We start from the raw sequence: 26,743 nt of genomic DNA, 5'->3' as shown, positions 1-26,743 counted from the left end.
AAACATGAGAGACTCCTAACTCTGGGAAATGAACAAGGGGTAGCCAAAGGGGAGGCGGGTTGGGGGATGGGGTGACTGGGTGACAGGCACTGTGGGGGGCACTTGACGATGAGCACTGGGTTTTATACTATATGTTGGCAAATCGAACTCCAATAAAAAATATACATTAAAAAAAAGCTAAAGTAAAGAATTAACAATCATCTGTCTCTTATCTTGGTCTTTGATTGCCTGAAGGAAAGGACTAGGATGGATCCAGGTTCAGTTCTTTAAAGTATATTGAAAGTGTTTGTCACCTTTACCTAAAGGTGTTTTTCATCAAGTACTTTGCTTGAACAGAAGAAAAAAAATATACTTTAACCCTGAGTTCATTTATACCTTTGGTTGTTTGATGGCCTGTGCACAAAGTAAGGTCTGTGGATCATCAGCACCCTCATTCTTGGAAGGTTGTTAGATATGCAGAATTTCTGGCCCTATCCCAGACCTGTTGAACCAGAAACTGCATTTTAATAAGATCCTCAGATGATTCACATGCACATTAAAGGTTGAGAAGTACTGCTCTGAGAGGGTCTGCCAAGAAAGAGACTGAAGAATAAGACTGAATGCCTTATACTGAATCACCTTACTTTTACAAGCATAATATTCTCTCAGCTGACAAATTAAAACATATACGTAGGATTCTATATATTATTTTTTTAAATTCCAAACTTGACAATAGCTTTTTCAATAGATAATCCTCATTGATATTTCACAAACACAAGAAATGCTGGAGTTGGAACAAACCTTGGAACCCATTAGTCTATCCTGCCTTCACTCAAATGGATAATACCTTCTATAGGATTCCTTTGTGGCCTCTGACTGAACATTTCCTGGAAAGGCAGAAGCTCACCAGATCACAAGGCATAACCATTCCTTGCCATTCACTGCTACACTTAACAATCTTAGTTCAGTTTTGACCACCTATCACCCGGACCACGGAAACAGTATTGAAAAATTGTCTCAATCTTTCTAATTATCCAAGAGACAGAACCATCTTCTGCAGTCTGCAGTCACACAGCAACATCTGTGGTGCTTGAAAATTCTGACTTCCTTATCAATTCACTACTATCCACTCTTGTGTAACTACCTTCTGTTTTCTCCGGTCTCATCAAACAGATCAGCTAATTACCCAAAGACTTGGGTAATCCTGCCTTTCGAATTTTGTGCAAGTCCAACTCCCCACTTAAATCCTGTTCTCCGTGTCACAACTTATGGAGTCCCAGACTTAGCTATAAAAATCCTATTAATTTTGCATCTCCTCACTCCCCTCAGCTCCTGGATATTCACTGATAGAGGTAACTATTCTTTTGTGTTTCTTTTTTCTGATTTTTATGAAACTAGAGAAGTTAACCCTGTTTGTCAAGACTCCTAGTTAAAGGGCAAATCCATCTAGAACAGGAGTCTAGTCCTTCATACAGCTTCTCATGGCACCTGGCTGCTCTCTTTATGTTCTACTTGGGAGGGGAAAGCCTTCTTTATTTTATTTTTATTTATTCATGATAGACATAGAGAGAGGAGGGGTGGGCAGAGACACAGGCAGAGGGAGAAGCAGGCTCCATGCAGGGAGCCAGACGCGGGACTCGATCTCGGGGACTCCAGGATCGCGCCCTGGGCCAAAGGCAGGCGCCAAACCGCTGAGCCATCCCCGAAAACCTTCTATCTATACCATCACCTGAGGTTCCGCAGGAGGGCCACCTGTGCAAAAACACATCCTTCCTAACTGCCTAAGAGTCTCATCGCCAGAATCTCATTAGCGCTCCCCTGGAGACTGAGACACTGCAGGTAAAAGTCGCAGATGGCTGCAGAGCCCCCATCATCTTCAAATTATTTTGCTAGGTATTGGTGTGGATACAGAGAGAATTATGATAAAGGCAAAGCTCAGAGCAACTTAGTCTTGCTGAAGACATCATGCTACAAAGAGACAAAAATTTTGGCCGCATTTAGTTCTCTTCGTTAAGTTGGGATCCCATAGATAGGTGCTTAGGTATCTGCTTTACCTACCCATCCCAGAGGGTAGAGGTAGGACATTGTGAAAAGACACCATAGTGCAAGGTGTTCCCCTCCAGGTGAGTTTCTCCTCAAATGCACCGTTTTAGAACGCGGACCGCCCTAACTTCTGTTGTTTACATATTTCTTGTGAGCTAACAGAGGGCAGAGATCATGTTTTATTTCCAGGAAGCACCGTGCTTGGCATTTAGTGATCAACAGAGAACGACGCAGGTAACCGACCCGCGCGCTGGCCCCGGGGCATTCACCGCCAACCAGCACAGGACCTCCGCTCCGCCGCCCTCCCTCCGACCTGCGCCCCGGAGCGGCTGCGCGCGCGCACCTCCGCAACTCCTTCGCCCCGCCCACGCGCCGCCACGTGGTCGAGGGCCGGGCGCACCTCGACTACGTCACCAGCACGCGCCGGGCCGCCGCGGTCCGCCTGGTCTGCCGGCCCCACGCTTCTCGCTTCTCCGCGAGCCGGCTGCTCGGTAGCCGCCACCGCTCAGGTCCGGAGGCTCGCGGCGTTCCGGGCTGTCGACATGTCGATGCTGGCTGAGCGTGAGTGGAGGGCGCGAGACTGAAGGTTCCAGGCGACGCCCCCGGGGCGGGCTGAGGGGCGCGGGGATGCGGGTCGCCGGTGCGCGGCGGGGCGGGAGGACGCCCCTCCGTGGGGGGGGGGGGGACACGGGACGGGGAAGCCCAGGTCGGCTCGCTCCGCCTGCCGCGGAGATTTCCAACGCAGCCTTCCCGGGAGTTAGCTGCCGGTCGGCTAGTGAAAGAGACGGTGTCCACGTGGGACTCCTGTGCTTGCGCTCAGATCCGGGCACGCGCGCGCGGTGGGTCGACCGGGAGCCGGGACGCCGGGCGTGCAAACCCTGAGCTGTTCTCTCCCTTCGCCGGGCCTCAGCTGCTTCTGCCTACCAAGAGGCGGTAGTGGGGGATGCCTGGGTGGCTCAGCGGTTTGGCGCCGCCTTCGGCCCAAGGCGCGATCCTGGAGTCCCGCGTCGGGCTCCCTGCGTGGAGCCTGCTTCTCCCTCTGCCCGTGTCTCTGCCTCTCTCTCTATCATGAATAAATAAATAAATGATCTTTTTTAAAAAAAAAGCAGGCGGTTGGGCCAGCGGAGTCTTTTCAGGCGGTGAAATCCTGCTCTCGAAGACATCAAACGCAAGAAGTTAGCCTTTTTTTTCTTTTTTCTTTCTTTTTTTTTTAAAGAGGATGCAGGACTAACGAGTGATTCTGAGTAAGACTGGCCGTTCGGACTTAGCTGGAATTGTTAACATTCTTGCACGACAGAAGTGTTGGCTGCAACGCCGCAGCTCGCTTCAATTTGACTGTTGTCTTCGCGAAGTTCCTGAATTCATTCATATTCTCTCTCTCTGTCTCTCTCTCTCTCTCTCTCTCTGTCTCGGAGAGGCTGTTTGACTTTTTCGGGATGTATCTGTAGCTAAAAGTTGCCTGTCACCAGATGGCAGTCGAGCTTTGCTCAAGAAAAGCCGGCCCATCACTTTTTTTCAAAGTGTGTAATGGGCAATGAACAGAAACAGCTTGTTTAACAGATCAACAGCAATCACACAGGGGTTCAATGAAATAAATGCTGTCAGCATCCTCTTATCTAAGAAAGTGGAAGAATGGGAGCCCGGAACACAAGGAGGAAGGCACCGTTCCCTTTTTACAGCAGTTGAAATCCAGGTTCAGAAGAAAATAATTTGTCCCGAGTCTTTGAGCTAGAAAGTGACAAATTTGATCTAGTTATCTCTGTGTCTTTACCTTTTTTTTTTTTTTTTTAGTCACTGGGCCAGCAGTTTATTGTTTTAAAACAGACTTCTGGAAAAGAGTATGTTTTAGACGGACTCTGGGCTCTGTTTCTTCATTTGTGGAACTAGGGCTGCTAGGATCTTTTCTGGTTTTAATATTCTCTGATATATGATTATTTCAGCATACACATTGGCCCTGGCTCCGCTGTTCATTTTTGTATCTTCCATGATCAGTTTCTTCCGGGCTATTAAAAAACTTCTTTTATTATCTTCATTACTAGATTGGCTTTTTAAAAAAAATCCGTGAGATAGTGAACATGAAACGTTTCAAAATATGAAATACTTATTATAAAGGTGTGAAATGCTGTTTGTAGACATCAGTAATTCAAATTGCATGATTTCAAGGGAATACTTTCAGTTCCTCTCTCCGCACTGTGACTCCAAATTTTCAAATCTTTGCCATGACAATATATGATATTTTGTGTTGTCTTTTAAAATCACTTGCTGTTTGTCTTTGGCATCCCTTGTGATTAGATGTTCTTATTTTATTTTAATAAGACTGGTGTTCTTGGGGCACCTGGGTGACTCCGTCGGTTAAGCGGCTGCCTTTGGCTCAAGTCATTATTCCAGGGTCCTGTTTGAGCTCTGCTGGGCTCCTTGCTCAGTGGGGAGTCGGCTTCTCCTCCTCTCTGCCACTCCCCCTGCTTGTGCTCTCTTTGTGCTCTCTCGCTTTTTCAAATAAATAAAATCTTAAAAAAATACTAAATAAAAGATTGGTGTTCTTAATTTATTTTAGTTTTTTAAAGATTTATTTATTCGGCAGAGAGAGAGAGAGAGAGAGAGAGAGAGCATGCGAGCTCGAGCAAGCGAGGTAGGGGTTGGAGGGCAAAGGGGGAGGGAGAAAATCTCAAGCTGACTCCCTGCTGAGCGTGGAGTGCAAATCTCGAATCCTGAGATCATAACCTGAGCCAAAACCAACTGATGCTCAACCAACTGAGCCACCCAGGTGCCCCAGGATTGCTGTTCTTATTTTAGAAATAAGAAAATAGGAGCAAAGAAAAATGCTAGTCTCATAATTTCACTTCCTAGCAATTATTTTTTTCTTCTAGTTTATAAAATTGGGGTAATTCTGTAGGTACAGTCTCCCCCCACTTGACATTAGTGAACATTTTCAATTCATTAAGCATGCCGTTTCCTCGGTTTTCCTTTGCCATGTTGACTGTATTTTGTTTTATTTTCGCCATAGCCACTTATCCTGTTTTTAAAATCGAATAGTTCTCTTTCGGTGTCTCAAAAATATTTTTTATTAGTATTTCTGTAATTATCAAGTGTTATTTGAGAGTCTCCCTTATGTAAGTAAGACAAGGAATCTAGCTTAGATAAACCTCCCCCTATGTAAGACAAGAATTTACTCACTTCCCAGTCGTTGCGTTATTTGGAGTTTTAGACACGGATTTTTATCAAGTTACTCCTTTTTTCATAGATTCTTTTCTTTTTAAGACCATTTTTGTATACTTCCAATCATGTTTGTAGTCAAATCACACTATAATTAATGGATTATAATGCTCATTGCATTAAGATTTTGTACTGCAGTTTCCTTTAGTTTGATTATTGTTTTGAATTTTTAAATAGGAATACATGGTACGTGGATGGTATATTTTGAGCTCTTGAATATCTCAAGACAAAAAGACAAAACTGTTCCTGGCTCTTAGGACTCAACATACCTTTCAGAGTAAGCTGAATCCTGGCATAAACCAGGTGGTATTAGGCATGGAGTGATTGAAAAGTGAAATCTCTTATAGCTCTTTTAAGGAGGGTTGTTTATTGGGGTTACCCCAAAAGTGTCCTGATCTACATCTACAGTTAGGTCTCCGCGTAGGGGGAGTCCCTGCTAGAGAATAAATACATCATCCCAAGTAGTGATTCTGCAAATTCAGGGTACTCTCCCCTGAGGCCCACGTCTGTCACTTATATTGCTGTTCCACATAGTGTCAGGCATGCAGAACAAAATCAGCAAGTGGAAAAGATACATGGAGCAAAGTCCAAGGCAAACCAGACCCAAGCTTCCAGAGTCTTTTCTCGGTGAAGTCAGATAGGACATTCTTCATTACCCTAGTACAAGTTGTGATAACACTTGTGAAGTGTTGCAAACCAGGGAAGTTTGTTAGGGACTGCTGTTACGTTTGCTGGGGGCTGGTCTTTAGGCAGGCTCTGCTTGGCATATACCAAAATTCCTGACTCCCAGAAGGAAAACCGAATATTCAGTATAAACCATATTGTTTATATAAATAGGCATAGTGAACCCTTCATCAATTCTGAGAATGCTAGGAACCTTCCTGAAACCCAAGTTCCCAGCCAAGTTGCTAACCTTGTACGCAAGCCTTCTGAACACTAGCAGGGAGGCCAGCAATGCTCCGTTCTGCATATAGGGTTAGCAAAGCTGAATAACTGGAATAAGAATAACAACACATATGTAAATGTTGATCCAATCTGAACAGACCAGTGACAGTCTTTTTCTTGCCAGGATTTCTCAAACCTGGAAACTTCTACAGCATAGAGCCAGAAAGTGTTTCAGGAAAGTAGGGTTCTGATGGCATGCCTACTTGCCCTAGGAGGATCTACATGTCTGAGTAGTAAAGATTCTGGGAAAGTCTCTAATATGGAATACTATTAAATTTCCTTTCACCCATTGTTGCCCTTTTTTATTTTAAGGGAAGGCACCGCTCCCCCTCCCCCTCCGTTTAACATCCTTATTGAGGAAGCCCTATCCTACCCCATTGGTTGAGGATATCTGACATTTCTGCCGGAACTGACCTTGGGGGTCTTTTGTATAAGCACTATTTATTATCTGCTGCGTACACATATGTAACATAAACTGTTAGAGTTTTTATTGCAAGGGGTGGCCTCATTCATTCTCAGAAATGTTTAAGCCCTATTCAGAACCCCCTGGCAAGCACTACTTACTGTATGGAGGCATGAATTCTGATACACCAGTAAGCAGCCTTATGGAGAGAACACTGGTTAACAAGGCTCTGATCTAGTATGTTGTTTATTAGCAGAGGCAGCGTTAAGCTATATATTTGCTAAGATAGTAAAGTAGTAACTTAGGGATGCCTGGGGGGCTCCGCGGTTGAACGTCTGCCTTCAGCTCACAGGATCCGGGATCAAATTCCACATTGGGCTCCCTTTGGGGGGCTTGCTTCTTCTTCTGCCTGTGTCTCTGCCTCTCTCCCTATCTGTATCTCTCATGAATAAATAAATGTTAACCAAGAAAAGTAACTTAGCCATGGTTAGCACTTTTGGGTCACATTTTTCCTGCAAAACTGTAGATTTGAGCCCAACTTGTTTTGCTTTATAAGTAGCCTTTTTCTGCATGCTTGTAAAAGGTTTACTTATTTTTGCTAGGATGTATGTAGTTTGGGTCTCTTTATTGATTTTACGTGGAGTAAAATTAGCCCTCTGACTGGAAGTTGTGTTATTTTTACATTATGTTGTGAAGGTGTGAGGGTGATCTGGCTGTGACATCTGTTACTCCATTGATTGCCAGGGTTGATTGGGCTGATCTAGGCGGGAGTCCCCTTCCTCACTGCTCCATGTTCGCCTCTCCTGAAACTGCATGCTAGGTTGAAGAGGACGACCTTCCTCAATACAGGAGGGATAAGGAGGACCTTTCTTTGGTCAAGGGTATATGAATGGCTATGCTTCCCTGCTAGAACCTTTAAACAAGCTTTCAAGGTCCATTTGTAGGAGGATGTAGGGTAGTCCAGCTTCTAAGATTCCAGACACATCTAAGTGAGGTGCTGTATGTATCAGCCTACCTTAAAGAAAGAAGGGAGGGGAGGAGGGAGGATGAAATTACAAGACTGTTGTTGATAGTGAGACACTGCGCTTTGGTTGTTGCAGTAGGTGAATAATAATGAGGACCTCCAAATTTCTTACTTGGCCATAATTAACTTTGAGGCTTTATGTTCTTGTTCTATGAACTTTTGAGGTTCTGTATCTCTGGTCATTTTCCTTGAAACTACAGTTATAAATTTGAGTTCCTAATGGTCAGTTACTGGTATGCATTTAAAAAATACTTAATATGAAGGAATTCAAAGCAGTTCCCTTAATTATCTTCCTTCCTTCCTTTCCTCTTCTTTTTTCATTTCTTCTCTTTCTAACTCAGTCATACCTCCATTTACATGTTTACTGAGTGCCTGCTGTGGGCACAGTATTTTCTGTTTCTTGAGGCATAAAAAAGAAAAACACACAAATATGAGCCATAAGGAAATGATGGTCTAATAGAAAACATAAGAGATATAAAAGCCACAGTACAGAAGAATGTGAGTTAAATGCCAGAAAAGCAGCAGATAATTTTTTCTGGAAGTTCAGAGAAGGGGGCATGTGGCTTTAGGGCATTTCAGTGACGAGGGATGGTATCACAAGTGTCTGTCGATCACAGTTATGGAGGGTATAGTTGACTCTCCTCAAGATCATAATGAATATAAGGGAAGGGAGAAGAAATGTGTGGGAAATATCAGAAAGGGAGACAGAACATAAAGACTTCTAACTCTGGGAAATGAACTAGGGGTGGTGGAAGGGGAGGAGGGCGGGGGGTGGGGGTGAATGGGTGACGGGCACTGAGGGGGACACTTGACGGGATGAGCACTGGGTGTTATTCTGTATGTTGGTAAATTGAACACCAATAAAAATTAATTTATTAAAAAAAAGAAGGATGAGGAAGCAAAAATAATAGAATTTAATAAACATAAAAACCAAAAAAAAAAAAAGATCATAATGACTGTGGATTAAGAATATAAGCTTTGACGTCAGTTGAACCTTGCTTTGTATGGAGGCTCCGAGTTTTGCTTGGGGGCATTAGACACATTTCTTTAAATCTCAGATTTTTCTTGTCTGAAAAATGGAGATCAGGATGTCCATCCTCATTGGGTTACTGCAAATTGAGTACAACGTATGGATAGCATTTGGTATGTGACGTATGGGAAGGAAAGCTGTAGTGGCTGCTGTTGCCACTGGTGATGGTGACGCCCGTGTTGATAAGTGCTTTCAGTTTCTACCTAGTTGAGTGTGGAAGGCCAGGTGATGGTAGATCATGTATTTTTGTTTGTCACATATGGAGGGAACATTGTTATTCTTATCTTAGGCCAATTTGTATATGGAAGCCAGGGTAAGTGTTCCAGTCTTATGATATTTCATCAAATGTTGAATCCAGTATCTGTATGTAATAAAACATATTGTTTGTCACATTTTTTGCAAGTATGTGTGTACATATTAGGTCTCCTGTATATTTGTGTAGTATTTTCCAGGTTTGAAAGATGAGTTGCCGATGAGATACTTTGTTATTTACAGGTCGGAGGAAGCAGAAGTGGGCTGTGGATCCAAGAAACACTGCCTGGAGCAATGATGATTCCAAGTTTGGCCAGAGGATGCTAGAAAAAATGGGGTGGTCTAAAGGAAAGGTATGTTGGAGAAGAGCAAAAGAAATTGGAGCAAAAAAAAGAGGCAAATCAGGAGGACACATCTTTCTTTGGAGACTGGGAGAAATTTGTATTTTAGATAAATAAGTTATTTTGGAGAAATAACTGAATTTAATGATAAAGTTAGAATTGAACAGGAAAGTCAATTCTCTTTATCATTTAAACTGCCGTGATTGGCATCTTTCATAAATTGTACCTAATTAGCTGCACTTAGAATCCTACTTAACCTTCAGTGTTTTATGTTGCTAAGAGTAATTTTGTTCCCCTCTATAGCTTAGAATACACATTTTCTTGTTTTCCTCACACTCCATTTATTCTTGACTGAAATATGATTTCTACTGTTAACTTTGTGTTTAAATGGTTCCTTTGAAGGACTTTAATGATCTTGTTGACAAATCCAGTAGCTCCTCTTTTTGTTCTCATGTTATTCAGTCCCTTAGCAGATTGGACGTAATTGACTACTCTACTCTTGAAATACTTCTGTCTTGGCTCCCGCAATACTGCCCTCCCATCTGTTTTTCCCCTTTGCCTCACTGGCCACTCCTGAATGTGTTGCTGGCTCTTCCTCCTCCAGGCTTTTGAGCTTTGGAGCTCCTCAGGGTTCAGCCCTGGGCTTTCTTTGTGGTCTGCTCAGGTGAGCACTTTCATTCCATACCATGCTTTGAATTTTCTAAATTCTGAGAGCTATCCCTTTTCTCTTTTCTTTCTTTCTTTTTTTCTTTCTTTCTTTCTTTCTTTCTTTCTTTCTTTCTTTCTTTCTTTCTTTCTTTCTTCTTTCTTTTTTTCTTTTCTTTCTTTCTTTCTTTCTTTCTTCTTCTTTCTTTCTTTCTTTCTTTCTTTCTTATTTCTTTCTTCTTTTCTTTTCTTTTCTTTTCTTTCTTTTCTTTTCTTTTCTTTTCTTTCTTTTCTTTTCTTTTCTTTTCTTTTCTTTTCTTTTCTTTTCTTTTCTTCTTTCCTTTCTCTTTCTTTCGCTGTCTCTTTTCTATACGTGGTCCAGATCTGTCCTCTGAGTTTCACATTTGTAAATTCACCAGCCTGCTTGACATTTCCACTTGAGTAAGCACCTCAAGTTTATCATTTTTGTTATAAAACTCTTGATCCACCCCCCCCCCCTTCAATCTTTTGCTTCTCAAGTCTTCCCTGTTTGTGCAAATGGTCATGCTTGGTTCCTCTAGCTCTCTCACTTCTCGCATCCCCAGTCATTACTTCTCCCTCCCCAGGGCCCTGTCCTGGGCTACATACCATCATCGCTGGCCCCAGTCACTGCTGCAGCCTCACAGCTGCTTCCCTCCCCTCCTTCTGTTCTTCCTCTGGGCCATTTGCCAAACAACAGCCACAATACCTTTTAAAATACAAAAATTAGATCATGGCATTTCCTTGCTTAGAAGTTCAGCGGTTTCCTGTTGTTTTAAAAAATTAAATCCAAATTCCTTCCATAATATTCAAGGTCCTGTGAGGTCTGTCTCTTTCATATCATCTTATTTTCTCTTTATCCACTTAACCTAGAGCCAACCTGGTTGCCTTTTAGTTTCTTCAGTACACTTAAGTTCTCTGGGACACTTAACAATATGAGTGTTAATTGATGCAGGGGACTTGGGGTCCCCTTTCTCCACTTTCTCAATGTTGTCTTATAAAATTATTTAATGGAGAGAGCCATAGATTTGTAATATCTCTAATGGGCTTTGATTAGTTTGGTGGTAGTACTCTGTGAGCATCACAAAAAGGCATATTCTCCACAGTGTTTACATGGTCCGTGAGGTGGGTGTCAGGTTGAAGAATTAGCATTTGTTACTGTGTGTATTGGTATTACAGACGTACTTTGGAAGACATACATCCATTAGACTGTGTCCTCTTTGAGGGTAAGGATAGTGCCTCACTCCTGGATATTTAATAATTGAATGGTTGATGAAGAAAGATGCAATCTGTCTTTATACCTAATAAAAATGCTAATTCTCTATGTGTTTGATCTCCACAGGGTTTAGGGGCTCAGGAGCAAGGAGCAACAGATCATATTAAAGTTCAAGTTAAAAATAACCACCTGGGACTTGGAGCTACAATCAATAATGAAGTGAGCAACACTGTGTCTACTGGGGTCTTTTTCTGCACTATTTGCTTTTTTATAAATATAAACATTTTAATCCAATCAGATTGATCAGCTTTCAACTGTTCAAGGGTGTATCCTCCATGTTATGGTTAACTAAAGAGCCCATAACTAAGCTGGCTCTTCATCACATCACGTGCCTCCACCTTCCCTTGTTGTCCTTATAGTATTCTTTACTTGTTTATGTCTGAGAGATCCAAATTAGTTTTATTGCTAAACTTTGAAAAGAATTTTCTTTTTATAAAAACACTAATTTTGGTTACAGTAAGGAATTTTCATCTTTACCTGTGTTTTGATATTTGTTTATATTATTAAAAGTTGGTAGTGTTTAGTTTCAGAAAGAAACTAAATGTCTTTTCTGCAAGAAAGTGGTGACTTATCTCTGTACCAGTTGTCTAGTTCTGACTCTTGGTGTTCAGCAGTTGAATTTATTCACATTTCCCCTTAAATACTGATGCTTTGAAAACATAACAGTGTAATTAAAAATTAATGGCCCAACATGCTTTTCATTTTCAGTATTACTGTTTACCTTATAAAGTGCCTAAGCCGAAAGCTTTGTTTTAAATTTTTACGGCAACAGAATCTGATAGGAAATCTGGAGAACTGTTTTAATTTGGTAATTTAATTTGGTAAACCAAATTATTTTGATTCAGTATACTAAGTAATGGACTAGAAATAGTAATCATGCTGATAGAGTAGCTAAAATTTTAAACCACTAAAGAAAGAGTTTATATGAGGTTGGCTTTGAAGGTGGTTGTTTAGAGATAGATGTATAGATGCACTTAATTTTTTAGAAGAAGCATTGCCCAGTATGCCTATTTAATATACCTTAACCTTCATCATCTTCAGAAGTGTGTATGAGGCAAGTTCCAACATTGATACCTTGCTTCCCCTTGGTTTAGATTGTTTTGGAGATGCTATTCTCTTTTAAAGTCCAATTGTTTTTGTTATAATGAATGTGTTAGTACTGCAAGGGTGCTCCAGCGTACTTGGGAGCCTTTCCTACTCCCTTCCTCTGTGTTCTTTTGTAAAATTGGGGTCAACATGAACAGATAGAGTTAGGCAAAATATTTTAAGTGCACGTGAGCAAAGAAGAGAGCCCTGAAGTCTGTTGCTGCTTTTTTCCCTTTGACTTACATAATATTCTCATAGTGAGAGAAAAATAATAGTTTTATTTTGCTTTATTATAGTATTTAGCAAAGAGGTTGCCTGTTGATTATTTGGTTATAAGTGGACTGTTGATAAGTTATCCACATTTGAAGGTTCCAAGAAGCCTATTTTTAAATTTTTTTTTTAATCTTGTAAGTCAATCAGATAAAGACAATTATCATATAGTTTCACTCACGAGGAGTATAAGAAAGAAACAGTGCAGAGGACCATGAGGTAAGGAAATGGAATGGGAAGAAATCAGATAGGGAGATAAACCATAAGAGACTCTTAACTATGGGAAAAACTGAGGGCTGGAGGGGGAGGTAGGAGAGGGAATGGGGTAACTAGGTAACAGGCATTAAGGAGAGCATGTGATATGATGAGCACTGGGTGTTTGTTATATGCGACTGATGAATTACTGAACTCTGTCTCTGAAATTAATGATGTTCTGTATGTTGCCAATTGAATTTAAATTAAAAAATTAAAAAAATTTAAATTTGATTTTTTAAAATATTCTGAATTTTTAAAAATATTTATTTCAGTGTGTGGTTGGGGAGGTGCAGAGAGAGAAAGAGAATCTCAAGCAGATTGCCTGCTGAGTATGGAGTACTTCACTGACATCATGACGCAAGCTGAAATTGAGTTGGATGCTTAACTAGCTGAGCCACCCAAGCACCCCAAAGCCTATTTTTCATATTAATATAGATAAATTAGATTTCAAATTTGTATTAATTTCTTCATTCAAATTTATAGCATAATATTTTCATGAAACATTTAAAATTTCACATTAACAACCAGATTTCCTTGCTTCTAAAGTGTATCTTATCTCAACCAGTGTATTTAAACTCTAGGCTTGCCTTTAATTGATTTTTTGGGGTATTTTTAGGATAACTGGATTGCTCATCAGGATGATTTTAACCAGCTTTTGGCTGACCTGAACACTTGCCATGGGCAGGAAACAACAGGTAGAAAAACCTTTGCTTTGTTATCCATTAGGTTTATAGAAGATGTAATGTCTCAATTTTTACCAACTCCTTTTACTGTAAGCATAATATGTCTGAAATTGAAGGTATTACAGATAGCCATTTCTGTATATGTTTAATGGTGCTCTCACCATTGAAAGCAAATACTTTTTTCTCAGTAGGAGTTTGAGAATGGCAAGGTAAATCAGTTTACCACCTCAACTAGTAAAGTCATTCCCAGGGATCCCTGAGTTGTGACTAAAAAGTTGCTTTTAAAATACAAAACAAGAGAAAAAAATAGAAAGCAAGAAGTACCAAGTGGGACCACAAACCAAAGCCAGCTTTTCTTCATAGAAAAGCCTTTTTGTATTGATTCTACGTAGTGAAGTGCATTGTATCTTTGAATGTATGTCAGAAATTCAGAATACTCTGGTATAGTAAAATTTGTTACAGGGGATCAGTACTAGAAATTGTGTATCTAAGGCCTAGAAACTGGAAATGAAACAATTGAATATTGGGCATTACACATTAAATTAAGAGAAAGATAATACTGTTGAGGGGAAGGACATGGATGGTAGAATCCTCAAACTTGTGGGCCTTTGGTTTAATTTTCGAGTTTAAGGGAAGTTTTTTGTCACATGGCTCTTAGGAAGGCAGGGATGTAACTTCAGTTAATTTTGCCGGTTATTCACTGAAGAAATATTGACAGCTCTTCTGCAAACAGGTTTTTAAAAAACATTGGTAAAATATACATAATATAAAATTAACCATGTTAACCATTCTTAAGTGTACAGATCAGTGACATTAAGTACATTCATACTATTGTGCAACTACCACACCATCTATCATAAAACCCTTCATCTTGTAAAATTGAAACTCTGTCCTCTTTAAATATAAACTCCTCATTTTTCTCTTTCTCAGACCCTTGGCAGCCATTCTACTTTGTCTCTGAATTTGACTACTCTAGATACATCATATAAGTGGAATCATGCAGTATCTGTCCTTCTGTGTCTGGGTTATCTTACTTAGCATAATGTTCTCAAGGTTCATCCATGTTGTATCATTGCCTTTCTTTTAAGGTTTAGTAGTGTTTCATTGTATGTATAGACCACGTTTTGTTTATCATTCATCCTTCAGTGTGTACTTCGGTTGTACATCTTGGCTCTTGTGGATAATGCTGCTGTGAACATGAATGTATAAACATCTCTTTAAGTCCCTGCTTTCAGTTCTTTGGGATATATATCTAGAAATGGTATTGCTGGATCTCATGTTAATTCTATTTTTAAGTTTCTGAGCAACTGCCATTGTATTTTCTATAACGACTACACCATTTTAAATTTGCACCAACAGTGCACAAGGCTTCCAATTTCTCTATATCCTTGTGAATGCTTGTTATTTTCTGGGTTTTTTATTTTGTGTAGTTTTTGTTTCGTTTTTTTGATAATAGGCATCCTGATGGGTGTGAAATATCTCATTATGGTTTTGATTTGCATTTCCCTAGTGATTAATTACATTCAACATCTTTTCATATACTTGTTGGCTATTTCTATGTCTTCTTTGGAAAAATGTCTTCAATTCCTTTGCCCGTTTTGAACTGGGTATTTTGTTGTTGAGTTGTATTCAGCAAATAGTTTTAAAAGGAATTTCTTTCTGTTCCCCGTGCACAATGTTTGGATAATGAACTATCAAAAGATGTTTGTTCAATTAAAAGAGGAAGAACTTTGTGGAATGAAATTAAAAATTAGCCAAGTTCAGCAAACATTCGTTGAGCTGCATGCTGGATCCCAAGTTAGGCATGAGGATATGTAGCTATATGGGGCAATCCTTGCTTAGGTAGCTAGCAGGATATGCTGGTCATTGGTAAAATCATAGTGCAGATCCAACTCTAGGAAGATTTGCAGTGCGGCATGTGGGACTGAGTCCAAAGGCATGCAGGGAAAGGTGCTGTTTGTATTTTCCCTGATTCCTTCTTGTTGGAATCTGTAAGTTGGATAGTTTCCCTTATCCATGGAATAACTATTAGAAGTATCCTAACAGTTCTCTGTAAAAAGATATGTGGTCCTAATATAAAAGATTTTGTTAGAGAGGAATATAAGGAAAATGTTTTGTGAAAACACTACCTAGATTGGTGTTAGGAATGTGGGATTTATGCAGTAGTAAAACTCAAGGACCCAGAGACATCTTTATATTCAGGATGTCAGTTGAAATCAGTAGAAAGACAGATATGAGTGCAAATGTGATCATATAAGACTTAAAAGGTTTTGACTGAAGAGTAATGGAGTGTCCTGGTTTAGAGACGAACACTCAAGCCATACTGCCTGGATTTGAATCTTGATTCTGATGTCTGTACTTAGGTGACCTTAAGTAAATTACTGAACATCTCTGTCTCTTGGTTTCTTCTTTGGTGAAAGGGAGATAATAGTACCATCCTTGAAAGGTGTTTGTGAGAATTAAATATATTACTATGACTAAAATATTTTGAACACTGCCTATTCTATAGTAAGTACTTAATATACAGTAGCTGCTATGATCTTTATTATTATTGTTATGTGTATAGATGGAACTCCAAAGTAGAATATTTCCTCTGATTACTTTTAGTAATTAGAATATAGTGCCTTGAATAAAAAGTGATACTTGTAGGTGGATGCATTTGGGCTTGATACTTAGGCTATTCCTAGTTGTCATTAATGAAATCAAAGGCAATAATGTGCTTTCTCCCCAGATTAAAAAAAATAGAACGCTCTTATGATAATGAACATTATAAATAGCTGTACTTGGTGGCAGCGAGATGTAAATACAATTTGAAATCTTTATATGACTGATGGATGATCTCCAGTTATTTTAAGGTAAAAAAAGAAGATGAAGAACTGTATGTATGGCATGCATTTGTAGAAAAATATAGAGAGGAAATGCATGCGTGTGTGTGGTTGGGTATACATATCAGTGACTTTCACTTAGGAGTGATTTTGACAATGTTTGGAGACATTTTGGTTGTTACAACTGGGGGTGGGGGTGCTTCTGGCATCCAGATACTGGCCAGTGAAGCTGTTTAGTATCCTGTTGTGCACGTGGATAGCCCCCAGTGATAAAGACTTAACTGGCTCCAAATATCAGTGGTGTTGGCTCCAAATATCAGTGGTGCTGAGGTTGATATACCTAGAATAGCTTCAGAATATCTATTCTGTAAATATTTTATATACATAAAATACTGCAGAAAAATACTGAAGAAACTGGTAAGAGTGATTGCTTTTAGGAAGGGAGCTAAGTACTGGGGCAGAGGGATGACAGGACAACTTCGCTTTTACTGTAGTCCTTTTGTACCTTCGTGACTTTGTACCACCTGTGTTATATCCTACTCAAAAAACTGTTTAAAACCTAATTTTAAAACTGTTCCTTGAGCCCATTTATCTCATTTACTGCCACTTCTCTATACTTCTGCTCCCTTTTGCCACAAAACTCTAAATTTTCTATCCATTGATTTCAGTTCTAATTCTCTTCTTTTAAAAACTTGTAATATGCCTTGAGTCATGTGGATGGTCTGCTTAGTTGTTCCACCTCTCTTTTGCATCTTCTAGAATTGACAGACTCTCAGTGGGGGTGCAGGAGGAGGAGCCCCAAACATCACACTCACTTCTCTGGATTTCCGTACCGTTAATTGCTGCTTTGCTCTGCTCTGCTTTGCTCCACTGTCATGTCTTTGGGCCATCCACCCTTCCCCTCCAATATTGTGTTGTAGTTTTCTTTGCAAGAGAGACAGTTGAAATGAGCCAGTTCACCATTACTAGAAGCAGGACTCTACCTAGAATATTTTTTAAAAATAAACTTCATTGAAGTATAATTTATATATAATACAATACAATGTACTCATTTTTGAGGGTACATTTCCGTGAGTTTTGGTCAATGTATATACTTTTGTAATTGTAATAACCTTGATAAGGAAATTTTCATCATTACAAAAAATTATCTTGGGTCACTTCCCAGTCAGCCCCCTGCTCCTCCCTCCCCGCCCACCCTCGCCCCCTACTTCATTCTCTGGCCCCGGTCAACCCCTGATTTATCCATATTGATTAGGTTTCTATTTTCTTTTCTGCCTGTCATATTTTTCCCAGCATGATTCTGAGATTTATCCATGTTGCATTTATTAATAGTTCATTTCATTCCTGAATAGTTTGCCATTGAGTGTGCCATAATTTGTTTATGCATTCACCTGATGATGGACATTTGGTTGTTTCCAGTTTTTGCTTACTGTACCCAAAGCCGCTGTGAACATTTGTGTATATATCTTTTTGTGGACATGTGTTTTCATTTCAGTAAGACCTCCCCCAACCCTGCGCACTTTGTGGGTTCCCCTCCTTATGCCACATCCAGAAATTGCCTCTTGACAGAAAGCCAGGCAGTCCTAGAGCTTACATCATTTTGTTGCCCATCTGTCAAGGATGACAGTCCTGTACTGCCTGTTGTCCAGTGTCTGATGAGTTGGTTCATATCTTTTGTTTTCCCATTACTTGTAGTAGAGGGGCATGACTCATAGCAGTTACCCTTTCATGGGCAGAAGATAGGGAATCTTCCTCCTGTCTCTTTTAAGTCCACTTCAGTCAGACTTTGCCTTATTGCTCCACAGAAACTGCCCTTGGCAAAGTTACTAGCGACTTCATGTTACTAGATCCTGTGGGCATTTTTGAATCTTCATTTTACCTCACCTGTGGCAGGTAAGGTAACCTGCCACAGGTGATGTTCACCCTTCCTTGAATCACTCACTTGCCATAGCTTCCAGGACCCCACCATCTCCTGCTTTTCTTCCTGCTTCACTGGCCACTCCTCTTTAATCTCTGCTGCGATTCTCTTATCCCAGCCTTGTCATGTCTGGGGGCCCTCCAGTTCAGTCCTGGGACCTCTCTCATCTTTTAGCTACACCAGTTCTTTATTACATGATGGCTGGATATAAACCATGGCTGGAATGTTTGGTAATTTATTGAGACTGTGTTACCTTCTCTCCTAAACTCCAGATTTGTATTGAACCCCCAGCTCAGGATCTTCATTTGAGGTGTCATCAGCTATCAACTTCTCAAACTTAACATACTCAAACTCTAGTTCTGGCTACTTTCCCACCCCTGCCCCACAAATGGTTTTATCCACAGTCTTCCCCATTTTAGTTGATGTCAGTCCCCTCCTTCTAGTTGTTGAAGCCAAGGACCTGTGTTCACTAGGAAATGTTGGTTCTCCCTTCAGAATATACCCAACCCCTGACTGCTTCATGTCCCCTGCACTGTAACTAGTGTCTGAGCAACTGTTATTTCTTGTAGAGATTATTATAGCAGCCTCTAAAGCTGGTTTTCTCAGCCATGGCACTGCTGATGTTTTGGGCTAGATAACTCCTTGCTGTGAGGCATGTCATATGCATTTTAGGATGATTAGCAGCATTCCTGACCTCTTCTTGCTAGGTGTCGTTTGTATCTCTCCCTCTGCCCAGTTGTGGCAACCAAAAATATCTGCAGACATTGCTAGATGTCTCCTGAGCAAAATACCCCTGGTTAGGAGCTATTCTCCTCAATTTCTCTTTCTTCATCCATCCATGGTCTCCTTCAGCATAATAGAGTGATCCTTTCAAAGTGTAAGTCTGTGCTGCTCCTACTCAGACCCCTGCCCCAACCACCCCTCCCCCCCACCATTGTTGCCTCCTTTTCATTCAGAATAAAAGCCAAAGTCCTTGTAGAATCTCATAATATGAACCTTTTCCCTTTGTGACCTTATCTCCTGCCATTCCCCTTCTTACCCATTCCATCCTAGCCACTGATCCCTGTGCTGGTTTGTGAATATAACAAGCATCCTCTTGCCTTAGGATTTTGTACTAGTATCTCCATCTCTCTAGAACACTCTTCCCCCAGTTAGCTTCTTTGCATTGTCTCAGCAAGGTCCACACTTACTGCCAGCTGAAAATTGCATCCTGTTCCTCAGTGCCATTTTCAGAAGTCAATAGGAAATTGGTAAGACATAGCAATATAAGGATATTATTATGTAGAAATAGGAAGGAAGTAAAACCCAGAAGAAACAGCTAAGAGTCTGGAGAGAGCTAGGGCAAGGACTTGATGTGTGTGTGTGTGTGTGTGTGTGTGTGTGTGTGTGTGTGTGTTTTAACAGCTTTGTTGAGATATGATTCACATGCCATATAATTTACCCATTTATAATGTACAGTTCAATGACTTTGAGTATATTCACAGAATTTTCACCAGAACCCATTTTAAAACATTTCATCACCTCTTTACCCAGTGGCCATCATCCCCCATGAGCCCCCCAACCAGCCTAGGCAACTGCTGATTTACTTTCTGTCTCTAAGGATTTGCCTATTCAGGACATCTCATATAAATGGAATTCTACAACATGTGGTCTTTTGTGACTGATTTACCACTTAGCATAATGTTTCTAAGGTTCATCCTTTAGCCTCTGTCAGTACTTCATTCCTTTTTGTTGCCAAATAATACTCCATTGTGTGAATATACCATGATTTATCCATTCATTAGTCAATGGCCATTTGGGTTGTTTCTATTATTTTGTCTATTATGAATAATGCAGCTGTGAACATTGTCAATATTTGTGTGGCTTTTATTTTCATTTCTTTAAGGTATATACATAGAGTGGAGTTATTGGGTGATGTGGTTACTTGTTTAACTTTTTGAGTAACTGCTGGGCTGCTTTCCAAAGGAGCTACACCAGTTTACATTCCCACCAGCAGTGTAGGAGGACTTTAATTTCTCTTCATCTTTGTCAACACTTGTTATTATCTGTTTTTTTGATTATAGCCACGCTAGTGGCTACAAAGTAGTATCTACTTGTGCTTTTGATTTACATTTCCATGTCAGCTGGAGATGTTGGCCATTTTGTCATGTGATTATTGGCCATTTGTATGTCATCTTTGGAGAAATAGATATTCAGATCCTTTGTCCAATGTTTAGTTGGGTTATGGGTCTTTATTGTTTAGTAAAACTTTCTCATATATTCAAGTGCCAGTCCCTTATCAGGTATATGATCTACAAATATTTTCTTCAGTTTGGTTTGTTTTTTCACTTTCTTGATGGTATTGTTTGAAGACTGAGGTTGCAGAAATGGGTAAAAAGACTCATTCCCTTCTCTAAAGAAGCTTAAAATCTAGTGCAAAAGAAAGAAATGAAACAAATACCAAAATAAATTGTTCCCCTCACTTTCTCAGTTCCCAAATAATTGAAAGTAGCAAAGCTTTGGAAGGTGAGGATTTTCTTTGAATATTTATCCAAATCTCTTTGTTTCCTAAGCTTTTTCTTTCCTATCCGGTTTTGCTAAGTTTGCATTATTGATGAATGGAACCAGTCTCTAGCACACACAGGCTTGGATACTGAGTGTGCTATTGGGTTTAATAACAAAGTAGACACAGCTGAAGAAAGTCTAGAAAATAGATCAGAAGACAGTTATCCAGAATGCAACCCTGAAAGAGGAAAGGATGGAAATACAAAACAGAAGTTTAGTTGGAAGATAAAGTGAGAAGACCTAATATCTAATAGGAGTTCAGCAGTGCAGAGAAGAGAGAATGGGGCAGAGGCAGAATTTAAGAGCAGAAGGGCTGAAGATGGTCTAGAATTAGTGATAAAACACATCCACAGATCCAGAAAACTTTATTCAAGCAGATTACATCAAAAAAAAAATCTTCACTTGCAAACTTAATAGCAGATGTAATAGTGTAACATTGTAGCAGAACATCACACACAAACACACACACATACAGGCATGCACACAAAAGAGAGAAGAATGTTAATGCAGCCAGAGAAAATATACTGATCCCTTCAAAGAAGCAACAGTTATAAATGAAAGCAGAGTTCCTAACAGTGGAACCCAAAAGACATTGGAGTAAATATACTGAGGGAAATATCATTGGCAACCTAGAATTTTACACTCAATAAATATATTTTTCAAGAAAGTGGATGGGATGTTTTCAGACAAAACTTTACCACCAGTAGACCTTCAATAAAGGAAATTTTAAAGGATGCACTTCAGTCCGAAGGAAAGGATACTTATAATCTGCAGTATCCCCAAACTTGCAATAACCCAAATGTCCATCAACCATAGAATGGAGAAGTAAACTGTTCTGTTTGTAGATGCAAAGAAATGAAGTATACTTACATGCAAGAGTCCAAAGCAGAGGTTGGCAAACTTTTTCTGTAAAGCGCCAGAGAGAACTACTTTGCAGACCATAGTGTATGTCACAACCACTCAGTTCGGCTCTTGGAGTGTGAAATCAGCAATATACAGTACAGTGTATAAACTCCTGGGTGTAGGCTGTGTTCCTGTGAAATGTGAAATGAAATAAAAACAGGTGATAGGTCGGATTTGGCCCGTAGGCTATTGTATGTTCACTGGTATAGAAGGATCTCATTAACTTAATGTTGACTGAAAAAAGACACAGAGATAATACCCAGTATGATTCCACTTTTAGAAAAGATGGCAGGCAAAAATTTGGGATTTAGGTACCATACCGGGGTGGTCAAATTATTTTAAAACACAAGGAAGCAATTACTATGAAAGTCACAATCGTGATTACTTAAGGGGAGAGGAAAGGGGATGAGATTGAGAAGGGACCCATGGGGAACGTTGGGGGGGAATTAGGGTTCTGTTTTTTTTTTTTTTTTCTGGTTGGCAATTACATAGGTTATTTGTGACATTATGTTTTATGAACTTGCTGTGGTTCTTACTGTCCCCCTCCCCGCCAAAAAATAAATGGTTAAAACCAAAACAAAAAGCAAGAGGAAGGATGATTATTACAAAAATCAGGATAATGGTAGCTATTAGGACAGTGGTTCTCAACTGGAGGCAATTTTGGCACTCATGGAACATTTGGCAATGTCTGAAGACATTTTTCATTGTCATAGCTGGGGAGATGTTATTTCTGTCTAGTGGGTAGAGGCCAGAAATGCAACTAAACATACTACAGTACACACCATAACTATGCCCCTCCCTCCTCAAATTATTATTCATCCCAAACTGTCAATAGTTTAGGGGTTGAGAAACCCCATTCTAGGAAGAGGGGGCACAGGATTGCTGAATACTTCTTGATTCAGGCAGTGTTCTGTTTTCTAATCTAGGAAGTGCTGGCAGGGAGAGAGATTGCTTTATGACCAACTGTACTGACTTCAGATGCTCCTATATGTGATGATATTTGTCACAGTAAAAGAAATCTGAAAATTACCTGGGTCCCTTTCTGGTAGACTTACTTAAGTAATTTAAGACTTATTAAACCTGTAATGAAGGTTAACTAAAGAGTAACCTGATTTGAATATTAGGGAACACCTTCTACCTTAATGAGTATCTGGTGACGTATAATTGGCAGTCACTTTTCCTACACAGGTTCAGTGACCTGCCTGATTAGTGTGTCAGATAGTCTTGAGCTGACTTTGCAGGACGATAGTCATCGAGGCAGAAGCTTTTGAGTCTGGGGCTCTCTTTCTTCTTCAAGGGATCCACACATTCATCCTTGAAGAGGAAAATGAGCCAACTTCACACTTTGGTATTATAACTTTTCTCCTTCATGTACTGAATTAGAGAAAACTTTGTAACTTATTAGGTGATAGAATTATTCAGAAATTAGCAGCTTCAAGATTCCAAAAAGAAAGCCATGAGATTCATTTTTTTTTTTGTAGGTACTAAGGAAAGAAAGCTTTTTGAGCAAATTGCTTTTCAGATTTGACAGTGATAGCTAGTAAATTACCTTTTCTCTTTGATGGTATCATGATTAATTTTTTCTGAGAAATATCATTGTAGTTGCAAAAACTCTGGTTTGGGATAGAATCACTGTTCTATGTGCTAATTGCTGAGGCTAAGCACAGACAGGCCTTCGTGGTGTATTCCCAGAAATACAGTCAGCGAAACGACCCAGGGAACCCTGTATTATTTGTCAAGAAGGCAGAGAGTAAGGACTTCCAGGTGGTAGCCCTTTGTCCTCATGCAGCCCTGTCCACAGGTCCATCTGTGCAGGCTGATTCTTCTGTGCATAAGACAAGTAGAAGGCAGAGGGGAAGTAGTTCCACCTCGAGACCACTAGAGGGTGCCAGTAGCCTTGCAGCAGGCACAGAGCCGGTCAGAAACCAGGTGCTGGAATGCCTTTAGAATATTCCTTTAAGGGAAGACCTGGCCGAGGAATGGACCTGAAGAACTAATAGGTTATTTTTCTGCCATGTAATCCTTGGTAAATACAATATCTTCATTCAAGTGAGTTTTTGTTCATATTACACGTATTCAAGCTGAAAAGCAGATGGCCCAATAACCTCTTAACATTTTTCTACCATAATATTTTTACTTCCTTTAGACTGTTTACAAATTCACACAGTACGCAGAGATTTTTAACTAAGCAGAGATTCCATACCATCCTCTTCCTAGAATCCTGCAAAGATTCTAGACATAACCCTTATTTTCTGGTGGGGCATAAAACTCAGTATATCCTTCAAAATTTCATTTTTAGGAATAATTTTATTAATTAGTTCTCTCTACCAGACTGAACTTCGCTTATTTGGCAGACTGACTTCATGGCTTTAGGAAATGTTTGTTACTTCCCTCAGATAGTTTGTCCTTTGTGATTTTAAGGATTTCTGAAAATAAACTGGGATGCCGATCTCTTGTTAAGGACAGGGATCTTCAAGGGTTTTTTGTATACATTTTGAAAACCAGTATGTCCTGTCTCACATTTTTTAGAGCAACATCTGTAAGGTTTTTAATCATAGTTTTAGATAGTTGCAAAGAATATCATTTCTGGCCTATTGGGAAATATTGGCATTTTAAGACAAAACCCTTACATCAGTCTCAGATGTATCCAGTGGATGATAAATACTAGAGCTATTTGATATCCATTGTCACGTATTTAGAAATGCACCCAGCAAGCCCTTTGGTAGTTAGAACTATTATATTTCTTAATTCCCTTTTCTCTGAAACAGTGTTTCCATTGCATGTACCCCATAGCATTTTATGTTAAGATGTCTTTTTTTTGCTTAAACTTTTTAGAATTCATCATCCTATTCTATTTCAATGCCCAAAACACATGCATAGAAATTTTTGGTTTATTTCTAATGACCCCCAAGGTTTTAGGGGTGAATATTTTTTCTGTGGGTTGTCATATATCAGTAGATTACAATTAATAAAACTGGTAGGCATTATAAATTTTGATAAATAATTATTATAACAGTAAAATCTTTCTGGAAATGCATCTCTGGGTGAGATACATTGGTGTGGGGAGGGAGCTGGTCTTGCTGCTTTGACTAAAGGTTGCTTCCTAGTACTTTGGCCTGTGCCTTATTTATTCCTGGTAAGAGAAGAGTCACACCTCTCTTGAAAAGTGAGGGAGGAAGATGTGAGAGAAGTGGAGGAGGAGAGGCAGATTGCTGCATCCACTCAGAATCCGAGCAGCTTGGAGAAAGAATACATACGGACTAGTAGATAGAGGCCGATTCCCCTAAGATCTAGCTGTCTGTGCTCCATATACTGTGGGAAGTCTGTGTCCTTGGCAGAGGGAAAAGCTCCCCCGGTGATGCTTACTGTCCTCTGAAGTGCAGGAGCAGCTCTGTTGGGGATGCAGTGTAGTGGTAAGAATGTGGACTATCACTCATACCCACCTGGGTTTGGATCCCTTCAGAGTCTCCTCCTATGTGTGCCATATTTAATCCCTCTGGGCTTCAGTGTCTTTCTTTGAAGTTAATTTAATCATCATGGCTTCTACCCTGTAGGATGATTGTGAAGTGAACTACAAGAATGCATAGAAAGCTCTTAGTTCAGTGCCTTGTACTTCTTTATTAATAAGCTTTCAGTTGATAATAGCTATCATCTAAGCTCTGAACTTACTAAGTGACTTATGTTTGGAACACCAGAATTAAGAATATTATGAGCCTTAAGTGTTTGACCTCCAAAAGATGAGAAAAATTTACTTGTGGGATGTCTGAAAAAAAAAAAAAAAAAAAAAAAAACAACCCAAGCTCTTGAAAAGTGACTGCAGAAGAGAAGGTTTCAGGTTGGTGCTATAATTAACCCATGCCAGGCATTGTCTGAAACCTTAAAATATGTCTTTACATCCTTCGGATCCTTACTTTATATCCATATTGTTTGTGAAATCGCTAATTTCAGGATGCCTGGGTGGCTCAGCAGTTGGGTGCCAGCCTTTGGCTCAGGTTGTGATCCTGGGATCCAGGATTGGGCTCCCTGTGTGAGGAGCCTGCTTCTCCCTCTGCCTGTGTCTGTGCCTCTCTCTCTCAGTCCATGTCTCTCATGAATAAATAAATAAATAAGTCTTTAAAAAATTAAAAAAAAAAACCCACTAATTTCTGGAAAGGATTACAGCTAACTACCATAACATTCAGTGGGCATGTGCTGGTTTTGCCTGAGTATTAAGGTGAAAATTTCCTTTCCCCCCTTTCTCTAACTTTGTGTCTGTAGTTCTTTATGACATAACTTTGGGAAAATTCAGTCTCTTTCTCCCTATGATTATCTGTGTCTGCAGTGCTCTGCTGCCTGACCTTGACACATAGATAAGGGTGAGGGAATACGGGTAACTAGTTACTATCTTATAATTGACTCTAGATCTACTTGCTTTGCTATTTTAGGCAAGGGACTACTTTCTGGCTCACATTTTCTTCTTTTATTAAAGGAGTCAACACATGAATTTATTCCTCAGTAATTTGTTTTTGTTATTTTTGTCCTCAATGTGAGTCTCCAGTGAAATCTAGTGTTTGAGGCGATGGCTCAGTGCCAGCCAGCTCTGCTCCTTCACACTGCCTGATCTCTTAAAATTGTCACTTAACCTACCTTTATTCACCTTTTAAAAGACCTTTTGATTTCGAAACAAGTATAGATGGACAGGAAATTGCAAAAATAGTACTATAAAGAGTCCTGAGTACCATTCACCCACTTTTTCCCAGTGCTGACATCTCATATAACTAAAACATAACATCAAAACCAGGAAATTGACAGTTGTGTAGACTGTTAAGTATTTTTTTTTAGCCTTCATGCATATATGTGTGTGTATCTGTGTGTAGTTCTATGGAATTTATCATGTGTATAAAATCATGTAATCATCACCATGGTTAAGATACAGGATTGTTTTATTACCACGAAAGAGCTGCCTCACGCTGCCCCTTCATATTCACACTCATTTTCCACCCCTCCAACCCCAGCACTCCTCATCCCTGTCTGGCTCTATAGTTTCGTCATTTTGAGAATGTTATATAAATGGAACATACAGTGGGTAGATTGACCTTTGTCACAAAGCA

The 26,743-nt window shown here is 39.8% G+C and overlaps 1 protein-coding gene across 1 annotated transcript in view; it reads left to right on the top strand.

Annotated features, from left to right (window-relative positions):
* Nucleotides 1-2,449: 2,449 nt before the first annotated feature.
* The window catches only part of PINX1 (PIN2 (TERF1) interacting telomerase inhibitor 1), an 86,645-nt gene continuing 62,351 nt past the window's right edge, over nucleotides 2,450-26,743 (top strand). Inside the window, exons 1-4 of the mRNA XM_055300409.1 lie at nucleotides 2,450-2,583; nucleotides 9,133-9,242; nucleotides 11,236-11,328; nucleotides 13,397-13,475. Coding sequence (XP_055156384.1) covers nucleotides 2,565-2,583; nucleotides 9,133-9,242; nucleotides 11,236-11,328; nucleotides 13,397-13,475 — 301 coding nt within the window. The 5' untranslated portion in view covers nucleotides 2,450-2,564. The remainder of the gene's footprint in view (nucleotides 2,584-9,132; nucleotides 9,243-11,235; nucleotides 11,329-13,396; nucleotides 13,476-26,743) is intronic.

This window comes from Nyctereutes procyonoides, unplaced genomic scaffold (assembly GCF_905146905.1).
Source record: "Nyctereutes procyonoides isolate TBG_1078 unplaced genomic scaffold, NYPRO_anot_genome, whole genome shotgun sequence".
Lineage (NCBI taxonomy): Eukaryota > Metazoa > Chordata > Mammalia > Carnivora > Canidae > Nyctereutes > Nyctereutes procyonoides.
Note: the sequence above shows the minus strand (reverse complement) of the source record. Positions and strands in the feature narration are given on the sequence as shown.